This window comes from Rattus rattus, chromosome 7 (assembly GCF_011064425.1).
Source record: "Rattus rattus isolate New Zealand chromosome 7, Rrattus_CSIRO_v1, whole genome shotgun sequence".
NCBI lineage: Eukaryota > Metazoa > Chordata > Mammalia > Rodentia > Muridae > Rattus > Rattus rattus.
This window is the reverse complement of record NC_046160.1, coordinates 113,496,833-113,509,618: the sequence shown is the minus strand read 5'-3', so window position 1 is coordinate 113,509,618 and position 12,786 is coordinate 113,496,833. Positions and strand designations below refer to the sequence as shown.

General features: G+C 50.3%; 1 protein-coding gene across 1 annotated transcript in view; it reads right to left on the bottom strand.

Moving 5' to 3' along the window:
• Slc24a4 (solute carrier family 24 member 4) overlaps nt 1-12,786 on the bottom strand; it is a 135,456-nt gene that overhangs the window by 43,594 nt on the left and 79,076 nt on the right. The window contains exons 3-7 of the mRNA XM_032908269.1: nt 7,862-7,938; nt 4,931-5,005; nt 2,179-2,263; nt 1,423-1,526; nt 635-709 (exon numbers count right to left, since the gene is read on the bottom strand). Of these exons, the coding sequence (XP_032764160.1) occupies nt 635-709; nt 1,423-1,526; nt 2,179-2,263; nt 4,931-5,005; nt 7,862-7,938 (416 nt within the window). The remainder of the gene's footprint in view (nt 1-634; nt 710-1,422; nt 1,527-2,178; nt 2,264-4,930; nt 5,006-7,861; nt 7,939-12,786) is intronic.

Below are 12,786 nucleotides of genomic sequence, written 5' to 3'. Positions count from 1 at the left end.
ATGATGCCACCCCAGACCTTGGGGCCTGATAGCTTTGAGCTGGCCCTCTTCTGCTCTGCAGAACAGATAACCCAGAAACTTATTGCTTGTACTTATTTTGTGGTATTGAACATAGGTCCTCTCTTGCACCTTCTAGGCTAGTACCTGACCACTGAGCTGCACCTGCTAGGCAAGCAGCTGATCGCTGAGCTGCACCTGCACATTTTGATATTTTTCATCTTGAGATATGGTCGCCCCAAGTTGCCCAGCTTGGTCGTGATCATGTGATCCTCTAGCCACAGTCTCCGGAGTATCTAGGTGTATTTTTCAGCTTGAAACTTGCTTCCTCAGAGTGGGTCTGCCTCGATGAGTGGGTAGGTCTCAGTGTAGGCTTGGAAGGGCCTCTTATGAGTACATGCTTGAATGTCCCCTATGTGTTTTGTTTTGTCTAATCATTAAAATGGTCCTGGATTTAGTCCCATTGTGAGGGACCAAGGATGAGGTCTTTAGGAAGGGCACAGTGTGGGTAGAGGTGTGAGGTAGCCAATGTGAACACAGAGAGATGGGTTAATACATTCCACTGTTGTACTGTGACCTCTCTGGTCACCTTACGGGGTCTTGACCACCCAACACTTGGGTGTGAGGGGTGACTCACCGCAATGAGTACGATGACAGAGAGTGTGTAGTACACAGAGTCACGGCACACAGCCCACCACGTCAACCGCACCACCTGCCATGTCAGAGAGATGTCATCAGCTGCTGTTGCCTGGAGGCTGGGAATGGGGCCAGCTGCCCGGAGAGCAGAAGGCTGGGCCTCAGGGTACCTCCCGGCTACCTCTAGCTCTTGACTACATTTGGTGAAGAGAACAGAACCCAGCAAAGTTCTCAGGGGTGGGGAAACCAGAAACTGGCCTACTCCTCTGTGGTGGTGACCAGGCACATTTCATAGCAAGAGCTGTCCATAAGGTAGAGATCAGAAGCATCACCGTGTGCCATCAGCTACCTCTGTCACCCTGAGCAAGGTAGGTCCTGGCTATCTTCCTCTGCGAGGCAAGCCTAAGACTCTGGTCTCATGTCAAAAGCGTCTCACCACAGCTAGCTTTGTGCCTGCAGAGGCTGTGAGCAGCCTAGGTAGCTGCAAGCCCTCACTCCAACCAGGGTCTAGCTGAGCTGTTGAACGAATGCTCACCCATAAACTGGCCAGGTCCACCAACATGGCTACGGCCTCCCAGACTCTCACACTGTTGGACAGGAAGGAATGTCACGGCTACTTCATGGGGGAGGACATGGGTCCAGAGAACAATGTAGGTGTTCTCAAAGCCACAGAGTGACATGACCAGTCTCATTGGGGTGTTGCCATGGTCACCCCAACCGTCTCTGGAGAAGCTCACTCCTATCCTACAGGATATGGGTCAGGCAGGCAGAGAAAAAAAATCCACTGACCTGTCCAGCAAAGAGTCCACACACTCCAATGATACATAGGATGTTGAACACAGCTGAGCCCACAATTGTTCCTACACCGACATCTCCATGGGTGATGAACACACCTGGAATAAGAAAGATAATGGTGGAATCAGACAGAGTGGAGCCCTGAGAACCAGTTCATTCCATGCACTTAGCAAATTAAATGTCTCCTTCTCCTTCTCCTCTTCTGTATGATGTGTGTGCTCATGCCTGTGTGTGTGTGCATATGTGTATGATGATGATGATGATGATAATGTGTGTGTGTGTGTGTGTGTGTGTGTGTGTGTGTGCATGCACGCGTGCCTATGCACATAACAGCACATGTCAGAGGACAGCTTTCAGTAGTGGGTTCTCTCCCTGGGTTCAAGGGATTGAACTCAAGTTTTTAGGCTTGCACAGCAAACACTTTTACTGGGTTTAGCCATTCCAGTGGCCAGAGCCCATGTTTTTGAATGACTTTACTGAGACATAATTCACATGTCTAATGATGCAGCAGTGCCACGAAATTATACAATCAAAGCCATAATCTAATTTTAGGACATTTTCTTCTCATAAGAAGTCCAGTACCTAGTAGAACCCCACATTCTAAGAAGTCACCAATCTATTTCCTGCCCCTCTGACCCCTTGTGTTTACAAGTGAGGAAACCGAGGCTCAGAGCTGGTAAATGCCTCAGTGCACTGGGCTGCAAGCCCTGGCTCTCTCTGCACGGTGTCCCAGCTGCCTGATGTCCTTACCAATGACAGAAGCAAACAGCTCTGGTGTCGAGCTTCCTGCAGCCATGAAGGTGGCACCTGCCACATCTTCACTCAGATGAAGTTTCTGAAACAAAGGGAACACAGGCAACTGGGCTGTGACAAGGGTGGGGTAGACACAGCCACTGGGCAGGTGAACAGCAGAAAGCTCTCAGGGGCACAGTGCAGATCTGAGCCCAGCTCCATAGCCAGAACTTCTCTTCCCAAAGCACATATCCCATACCCTCTTCAGGTTTTAACTCCCCCTTTCCCTCCTGACCCATCAGCTTTCTCTTCATTTACTCTATGCTCCTCGAGCGCTGTCTGAGACTCTCAGGGAAACCTTCCCTGCAATCCCAGGGCCAGCCATACCCTCTCAGAAGCCGCCTGATCTACCCTTATTGCAATAGATTCTGCAATTTGCAGACGGATTGCAGTCTACATGCTCACCTTACCCTGTGGACCATGAAGACAGACAGAGCTGGCATATGTCACCTGTGGGTCCCTAGAGCCTAGGACAGGTTGGATTAGGCAGTGGTGTACAAACAGGGTCTAGAAGCTGTCCTAAGGCTGTGGAATCTGAGCTCCAAGACATTTCCTGGTTCCTGCATTCTGGATGCATAAACCATGGAAAGCCCAGCACCTTGAGTCTCAGACACCCTGAGGGCCTGTCCCCAGGATTGAGCTGGCACAGAACAAGGCTAAGAACTTTGTATATGAGTCTGTCATGCTCAGCAAGGACATGTTCCAGCCTTGGAGGCCCATTATCTGATCCAAAATGGAAGACAGAGGGCCTAGGTAGCCCTAGAAGGCCTGGGCACTGGAGCCCTGCAGGAAGTTTGGGCCCCACTGGTCAGTTAGCTACAGAAGGCTCTGAGATCTGGGCTCTGAATAGGCTAGGGACACAGCACTGCTCCCTAAGGGGTCAGTGATCCCATCTCAATGCTGCCAAAGAGAAGTCTCTATGGAGGGGTCAGATGCCCGCCTGGCACTGCAGCCACCTTCTGCAGAACCAAGGCACCATGGCCTGCACCATTCTTCTTCCTAGAACCCCCTTTCCCCTGCTTGCTGAAAGTGCTTCCCACTTCTCCGGCCTGTACAAATGTCATCCCCTCCAGGAAGCCTTCTATGCCTCTCCCCAACAGTGACATTCCATCCTTTAGCTCCGTTGACATCTAAGGCCCTTAAAGAAAGACTAAGACCAGCGCCCACCCTTACTTACCTTACCCTGTGTCCTCACGGCCACAGGCAACCTTGATAACTCCTGCACCCTCGATGCTTGCCACCCCAGCCCGCTTTCCATGAGTTCTTTCAACCCCAAAGGGCAAAGAGGCTCCAACCCTGTTTTAATGGTTTTCCCTAGGAGGGGCCTGGGAATGTGCTCAGAATACATTAGTCTGATACAGTGTATCTCCCAAAGGGATCCTGGGCTAAAGCTTGATTCCCAATGCTGCAGTGTTTGGAAGTGACTGGATCAGTGGATTCTGACCTCATCGGTGAATTAAGTCACCGATGGAGTCACTGTTTTGATGCTGTTCTCTAAAGGCATTGGGAACTTTTGGAGGTGGGACCTAGAGAAAAGAGGGGGTCACTGGGAGTGTGACCTTGGGGTAGTAATATATCTTCAATATCCGTCTCTCTCAGTCTCTGCTTCTGGCCACCATAAAGGGGTAGTTTTGTTCTACCACACCCTCTCACAATGTTGTCTGCCCCACTCAACCCAGGAACAATGGAACTAGCCAATGATCGTGGACTGAAACCCCTGAAACCAGGGGCCTAAATAAGTATCTTCTCCCTTAAACTATTGTATCATGTAAGATCTATCTCACACAGGTTAGGACTTTGGCTGTAATTTTCCTAGGTGGGGGCAGCTTCTGGGAAGCAGAGGCAGGCACGGAGCCCTTGCAGGAACCACTGTCCCCAGCCTCTACTCTAGGGGTCCTGAGATAGAAGAAACTTCTGTACTAACTGTCCTTGCTCCATCTCAGGGGATGCAGGGGTAAACAGAAGGAGAGTCAGGATAGGAAGGCTGGAATCTCGCCAGCTCACAATTTGCGGGGACCCAAGTTCTAAAACAGCCCCTCCTTACTACGTCATGTCCGAGAAACAAGTCGAATGGAAGGTAGGCACCTGTCTCTAGGAGCCACCTGTCCTCAACACGACAATATGGCCTCAAAGAGCTGGGTGACTTCATAGGGCTAGGGGTGGTAAATTTCCAAGGGGCTGGGGTATGTTAAGTGCTGCAAACAAGCTCCACCCCCTACTTGATTATAAGGCAGAGCACAGAGGGAACTGGGGGGCTTGCACATGGAAAAGGGAAAATGAATTAACAGATTAGCTAAAGGGAGAACAGAGTGCAGATGCGGGGCAGAGAGGACTTCTGTCACCATGACTAGTGTCTGCCCGGGGGCACACTTAGGGAATGCAGGTCTCCTTGGTGGCTGCCACCTGTGATTTTGCAGTCATAGGCTTGCCTGCTCCCTTGCTGGCCAGATTTGGCTCATACCACATGGCTCCTAGCGGATGATGGCCTGGAGGGTGATTTCACATGGGCCGACAGGATGTCATCACTGGCGTTGACTTGGTGTTGTCAGGAAGAGGTGTGGCTATGGAGCAGACCCGAGGTGGCTGTGTGATAGTCTTCTCCACCAGAGTGCTTCCTGTCCTATCCAGCCTTCTTGTCATTGTCATTTACATAAAACACTCCCCTAGGCACCCTGGGCTTTGCCGAGGGTTCTGGGTCCTTGCCACGTACCTCACAGATCTTCTCTAGGGATGGGACAAAGAAGTCATCACACACGATGGCCAGGGCGTAGAACATATAGAGTGCCTGTGGAGGAAAAGCAGGTTTCAGGGACAGTCCCTTCTGCCCACACCAGGCCGCGGGTGGAATGAACACATTGGAAAGCTCCAGCCACAGACACCACCTCTGCTCTCTGCAGATCCCACCTGACAGATAAGGAAACCAAGGCCTGGAGACGGAAAGCAGAATGCTGACCTGGTCTGTGCTTCCTTTCAGCACTGCCGCAGAGTAAGAGACACAGATTTGGAGCTGGGCAGGGTGGCACATGCCTGTAATCCCAGCCCTCAGGGAGCTAATGTAGGAGGTTCTCAAGTTCCAGGCCAGCCTGGACTACATAGTGAGGCTGTATTCCACATATTCCACATACTAAGAGAGAGGAGCTGGGGAAATGGCTCAGTAGCAAAGCATGTGCTACATAAACATGAGGACCTGGGTTCAGATCCCCAGCACCTGTGTAAAAAGTGGGTACAGGGGAACAGTCTTCAACTCTGGGGAGGCGGAGACAGGGGAACCCTAGGAGTCCGGCTGAGTTGGTGACCCCAGGTTCAGTAAGAGATGCTATCTCAAAAAAATAAGGGGAAAATACAATTGAGGAAAATGCTGGATATGGAACTCTGTCCTCCACAAGCACGTATGTGCACACACCAACACATACATGTGGAGAAAGAGAGTATACACACACATGAGTACATGCACACATCAACACATACATGTGGAGAGAGATAGAGATAGATAGAGAGTGTGTGTTCTAATAAAACTTTATTGTAAAATTGAGTTGTGGGCTGGGTTCAGCGCTCCACCTTTAGCTTAGTAATTACTGCTCTGAGGGGGTCTTGCAAATTTCTGAGGCACTCACTCTCCAGGTTCAACCTTATTGCTTTTGCTTATGGGGCAGGGCCACGGAACCATGGGGAAAAGCCACCAAATTTACATCTCTTACTAAAAGGGAATGGAATGTGAGTGCCGGGATGTCTGAAAGATAATAACTCATTCTAGAAATATTACGCAGCTCCACCGTTCAAAATCTGCCTGCAATCCCCACTCTAACCTCCACTTCCAACCAAAATGGCTACTCCTCTGTCATCTTCTGGTCCTGGTTCTCCGCCAGAGAATTCCAGATTCCTCTTCCGTTAAATTACCTCTAGAAAAAGGCTCGTGGTTGACTGAATTTAAATTCACCAGCGGACAGTGTCGGGTAGCCAGATTGCTGAACAGGGGGAAATTTGCTGGGGCTGATCTGAAACAGAAAAGCCAACTCAGACCAGCCCTGCTGCCTGGCAACCATTCAACAGTCTTGTGCTGCTTCCCACAAGGGCCAGAAAGAATTTTGGGCTCCATAGATCATGTAGTCCGATGCAACTTTTCTGTCCTGCCGCCAAAGCTCAAAAGCAGACAGAAAGAGCACAGCCATGAATGGAGTGGCTGTGTTCTAAAAAAGGACTTTACTTGTTGGAGGGGTGGGGCTATGGCTCACTTAGTAGACGGCTTGCCTGGCATACATGGGGCCAGAGGTTTAGTTCTCAGTACCACAGAAACTGGACAAGGTGGCAGACACCTCTAATCCCAGCACTTGGGAGTGGTGTGTGTGTGTGTGTGTGTGTGTGTGTGTGTGTGTGTGTGTGTGTGTACAGACAATACAGACAAAGACACAGACACACACATACACACATGGAGACACAGAAAGAGGGAGAGGGAGACACAGAAAGAGGGAGAGAGGGAGGGAGGGAGAGGAGAGAGAGAGAGGGAGAGGGAGAGAGAGGGAGAGAGAGAGAGAGAGAGAGAGGGAGAGAGAGAGAGAGAGAGAGAGAGAGAGAGAGAGAGAGAGAGAGAGAGAGAGAGAGAGAGAGAGAGAGAGAGAGGAGAGAGAGAGAGAGAGAGAGGAGAGAGAGAGAGAGAGAGAGAGAGAGGAGAGGGAGAGAGGGGGGAGAGAGAGGGAGAGGGAGAGAGAGAGAGGGAGAGGAGAGAGAGAGAGAGGGAGAGAGAGAGAGAGAGAGGGAGAGGGGAGAGAAGTTCTTGGTCATCCTGAGCTACACGGCAGGTTTGAGGCCAGGTCTGGATACAGAACAGAAGATGCTGCCTCTGCCTCAAACAAACCTTTGCAAGAGTAGTCAGGGAGGTAAAATCCGGCTAGGGCTAGGGACTGTCGGTCCAAGAACAACAACCTATACTTTGGTCTTGAATTCCTCATTCCCATCTAAATTGCGTCTGAACTGTCTGCTATCAGGGTCTGTCCGAACACAGAGAGGAGTTGTCTATGGCCAACCACCCTGAACAAGCTGTCTCATCTGGATGTAGAGGGGAGTGAGGAGTGTGGCAAAGAGCGTCAGAGCGCAGTCACAGGGACCATGGCAGCCAGCATTACTGAGGACCTCTGTACCCCATCACTGCCGACATCTAGTCCTGAAGTGTACATAGGTGCCACCACCTCTGTTTTATGAGAGTAGAAAACGAGGCACGAAGAAAAGCCATGTCCCTGTGCTGGGACTGGGGACACTATGCCACTCGACATTATAGAAAAGCCTCTTGTTGGGCAAAATGGCCTAGTGTCTATTCTCTTCCCAGGCCGTTGTGAGGATTGAATAGCAGCTCACTGTATGGCAGCGGCTCTCGAACTGTGGGTTGCAACCCTTTTGGGGATCCAATGATCCCCCCACAGGGTCTCATATTACATAACCTACATATCACATATTTACCCTACAATTCACAACAGGAGCAAGACTGCAGCTATGAGGTAGCAATGAAATAACTTTATGGTTGGGGACACCACCACATGAGGACCTGTATGAAAGGTCCCGGCATTAGGAAGCTCGAGAACCTCTGCTCTGTGGTCATTATATACTAAACAGATGGGGTTCCTGTACCAGGAGGTGAGAGGACACTTACACCAAGGATGTGTAGCAGGACAGCGCCATGCTGTCGTTCTTTGTTGGAGAACAGGTCTGTAGGGAACTCGTGGATCGCTGGAAGGCAAGAGGAGACAGGGTGTTAGGAAGCCGCGCACCAGCCTGAGACCCACAGTCCACCAAGGAGCCACTAGCTTCAGGCTGACTGACTGGAGGGAAGGCAGCTGGATCTCAGTGCTGGTGCGTTTAGGGGAAGCTGTGGGATTAGCCACAGATATCTCAGTATCTGACAACGGGATGGGATTTAGATTTGTCTCGTGTCTTGAACGACGTAGAGCACATTCCACACACGGGGACCCTTGTAATCTAAAAGACACACTGTTGGTGGGATGAGAAATACGGTAGCTTGAGGAGCTCTTCAGCCAGTGACATAGTATGCCTAGTGAGTCTAAAAACACATATATCCCTACAGAAACACGCATACAGAACCTCATAGCTGTGTTATGTGATGGTCCAGACATGAGAACCAAGTAAATCAAAGCTTAGATTCGGGTCTGCAGTCCCGGTCAGCTTTAACCAACTCCTCTGCCCCCGAATGCCACAGCCAGTGGAGGAATGGTCCCTTCTCATCTTCTTGTCTCCTAGGATGGCCAATGGATATGCCTTTTCATGGGTGCATGCTAGCAGGACCTTCCCAGATCCCTAATGGTCCCCCATCACACCAGCTAAGCTGGAAGCTTCTAAAAGGTTGGAATTCCCAACCACATCTTCAAGAGTCCAAGGTTGGCTGGGTGTGTAGGCTCTCAATAGACTTCAGCACTTCAATGACTAAACAAGGGTATGGTATTAATGGGGACAGTCTGCATCATCTCCTGCTACCGGGACGCTGGTACATTGCTAACCCACAGGTATCTGGGAAGATACGTGGTCCATAGTGGGCGCTCAATAGATGATCCAGACAGAAATCCATAAGCTCTGAAAGCAAAAGCAATAAAATCTCGCTTTCAACATCCAATTGACCTGACGAGACAGTGAAACAGGCAGCTGTCCAGGAACCAGACAGAACTACTTTGAAGCGAGAAGCACTTAATGAAGAAATTCTTCGTTCTCTTCTTTACGTTATTTATTTCCCAAACAAACTTCTCTAATGGAACTGCAGCTACCCTTTGAGGGCCTGGATCTGCTACTGGGAGATAGGAGATTGCGGAGGACGGGAGATTGTGGAGGACGGGAGATTGCGGAGGACGAGCCTCCACATTCCTGTGGCCGGGATTCCGTTCTCGGGAAGTGGAGATGCCTGGAACTTTTCAGCACAGATCCCTAGATGGTGGTTCTACAGTGAGATTCCAAGACGCTTCCTGATTCTCAAGCCGGTATGAGGAAAGCTGGAGCTCTACACAATCCTGGAGGCATCTCTGGAAATGAGAGTACATCCCTGCTTTCTTGAGGTGGAGGACATGACATTTGTCCTCCAGACAGTGTGGGGCTGAGGGTTATATAAACGAATTTGTCCCCGTTAGGGACAGACTTTTCATGAAGCCCTGCTGCCCACCCTGCACCCTTAAGTGCATGCCGGAAGGCTGCAGAGTACAGTGAATGCCATCTACAGTCTTCATTTTGGCATCAAACCAGTAGGTGACCTGTAGAGCTCCCAGGAGCTATGGTCCACCCTTTCTCTGTGCCCACTGAAAACATTTCACGTGCTGAGATATGGGTGCAGAGAGACTCATGAATAAGCGTCCGAGAGAGGAGTGACTGGGTAAGGGAATCCAAGACTCTGGATTCAGGACCTCAGGTTTCATCTACTTTGGGTGTCGAATAAGAAATGTCTTGTTGGTCTGTTCGGGAAGGTTGGGGAGATGCAGCCTTGCTGGAGGAAGTACGTCCAGGTGGGTGGGCTTCGAGGATTTAAAGCTCTGCCTCACCCCTAGCTCACTCTCACTGGTGGGATGTGATCACCCAGCTTCCTGCTCCCGCCACCGCGCTTGCCTGCCGCAGTGCCTCCCTAACCATGACGAGCCTTAGAGCCCTCTCGTCCTTCTGAAAGTTGCTTTTAGTCATGATGCTTCATCACAGCAACAGAAAAGAAACCAGTTCACCTGCCCATGAGATGTGTGGTGGAGTCCTCTAACCTGTAGGGCCCTGTACTGGCTGGTTTGTGTGTCAACTTGACCCAAGCTGGAGTTATCACAGAAAAAGGAGCCTCCCTCGAGGAAATGCCTCCATGAGACCTGGCTGTAAGGCATTTTCTCAATTAGTGATCAAGGGGGGAAGACCCAGCCCATTGTGGGTGGTGCCATCCCTGGGCTGGTAGTCTTGAGTTCTATAAGAGAGCAAGCTGAGCAAGCCAGGGGAAGCAAGCCAGTAAGTAACATCCCTCCATGGCCTCTGCATCAGCTCCTGCTTCCTGACCTGCTCGAGTTCCAATCCTGACTTCCTTTGGTGATGAACAGCAACATGGAAGTGTAAGCTGAATAAACCCTTTCCTCCCCAACTTTCTTCTTGGTCATGATGTTTGTGCAGGAATAGGAACCCTGACTGAAACAGGCCCTCTGCCTCTTCAGTGACAATTAACTGTGAAAACACAAGCTTGCTGAATGTGTATGGCTTTCCTCGGCTTGGGCAGCAGAGGCTTCAGTGGGCAGAGGCCATACCACATGTCCAGTGAGCTACTGGCCGAGTCTAGTCTGCTTCCTGTTGCAGGACTGAACCTTCAAGAAGCAGGCACAGTGCTGAAGTCAAATTCTGTCCTCCTCATACTGTCACCAAGAAAAACTCTGACCTGCAGACAAGCCATGTATTCTAGCATCCATTGTCTTTAGAGCAGATGGGCTGAGGTTTGGGGACACACTTCTATCTCTTAGGTCCTGTGTGACCTTAGCAAGCTGAAGACATCTCAGGGGCTTGTGTGAACCTTGCCTGTAAGTATGATCCCAACGGACTGTATATAAGATATAGCAACCCCAACAATTGTTCACATGCTAGCACATTCAGTCCCCACAGCTGCATGGAGCTATGGTCCCCCCTTTCTCTGTGCCCACTCAAAGCATTTCACGTGCTGAGATATGGGTCCAGAGAGATTCATGAATAGGCGTCTGAGAGAGTCATATCTTTGGTTTGTGAACATAAGAGAGATGACAAACGGGTTTTGTTGGGGAAAGAAAGCAAGACCATAGATGGGGACACAAGCCATGGACTACACAGGCCCCAGGAGAACCTGCCGGCAAGAGCAGTACCATCCTAGTTTCCTAAGGAAACTTTCTTTCTGTTTATGACTTACCAGGATGAGAAGCAGCCAGACTATGGTTAAATATGTGAGGTTTGCAGGTCTGAAAGAGCTCATCGCACCCCCAACTGGTCAGCTCTACCTCAGGGAGGAGGAATCAGCAGGGCATACACATGGCTTTCGAGGTCACACCTAAGCCTTTAAGCTGTAGAAATCCCTGGTGGCAGGTGTGGGTTGAAGAGAGATTTGTTTGCAGGCCTCGTGGAGCTCAGGGAAACAGGATGATGCCAGCATCCTTTAAGAGCTCAGGAGGAAGGAGCTAGGGTAGCCACAGGATGAAAGGCAACCTTTGCTTTGAATCTTGGCCCCAGAAGGACTTGTCTATCTTTCCTGATCCTGGACATACTCAAGCGTCCTCACAAGCAGTATCTACCTGTTTCTCATTCTGCTTTGCAGTGTATGCAAAACCTAGGACATCTGGGAGATCTCTTTTGCAAGCCACCGTCCTGGGCATTGAAGGGGAGACCTCAGGGACCCTGGGTTTGTAAGTACCCACAATTCCTTCAGCCCCTACAAACTGCCATTTGAAGTCTCCAAGGTTCACTTAAGCATTGCTGTACACACAGAAAGTTATGTTAGGATTTTCTTCCAGCACTGTTCCTTTTAGACTTTTAAGCTTTGTTGCTCAACAAAATGTACAAATTTATTCGGTGATTATTTTCAGCGCACTTGCTTGGTGGACCCAGAGTGGAAACTGCCGGATAATATTCAGTGTATCTTGAACCTCCTGGAACACAATGGCTGCCTCCAAATCTATGAGAAAGTAGAAGCCTAGCTGGAGGGGGGGTTGGTCTGGTGCTGCTATGTAGTCAAATGCTAGTACTGGCTCCCAGGATCCAGTTGCCCCACCTCCATAAGAGAACTTCACGTACACCAAATGTGCTATATAAACCTTGCCCCTCAGGTTATCCCTGATTGGTTAATAAAGATGCCTACAGCCTAGGCCGGGCAGAAGAGAGGGGGCAGAGTGAAGGTTCCTGGGGTTGGGGTCTCAGGTGAAGACCATGAGGAGTGAGAGAGAAGGAAGAGGTCACCGTTTGTGTGCACATGACCGTGTGGGCTGGCCCGATGGAGCAGGAGCAGCCCAAACGAAACAAGGCAAGTTTCTCAGGGAAACAGACAAAGTAGCATAGAGGGTTGATATCTGCCCAGCTCCAGTGCTCTAAAGCTTATTATAAATCTAAAGGTCTCTGTATCTTTCCTTTGGTAACTAAATGATTCTTAGCGGGGTAGGAACCCCTAGTAGATAGTTAAAGGCGAGAAGGGGGTGTAGCAAACCCCCAGAACAATATTAATTACAACGCCTACCACTGTGGAAAAACCCCTACCTTGAAAGAGTGGGAGTTAACACCTGTGCCTGGTGTTTACCTAACACCAGGTGTCAAGCCGGGTGCTGAGTCTTGGGCAGCTGCCCCTGTGGCACACCTGGTCCAGTGCACTGGGACAAGCAAACAACTGACTGAGCTATGAAAAGGTCTCTGGGATGCTGGCTGAGCCAGCCATTGCTGACTTGGGGGAAATGGAGGACCTGAAGGGGCTCCATAGAAGGAAGGGTGCCCACGTCAAGGCCTGAAGCTTGTGTCGCCAACTTATCAAAGTCCTGCTCTCCCAGACAATGCCTGGGAGCTCCTTCCCACCTACTGACAAGCAAGATGGCACTCAAGGCTAAAGGAGTCACC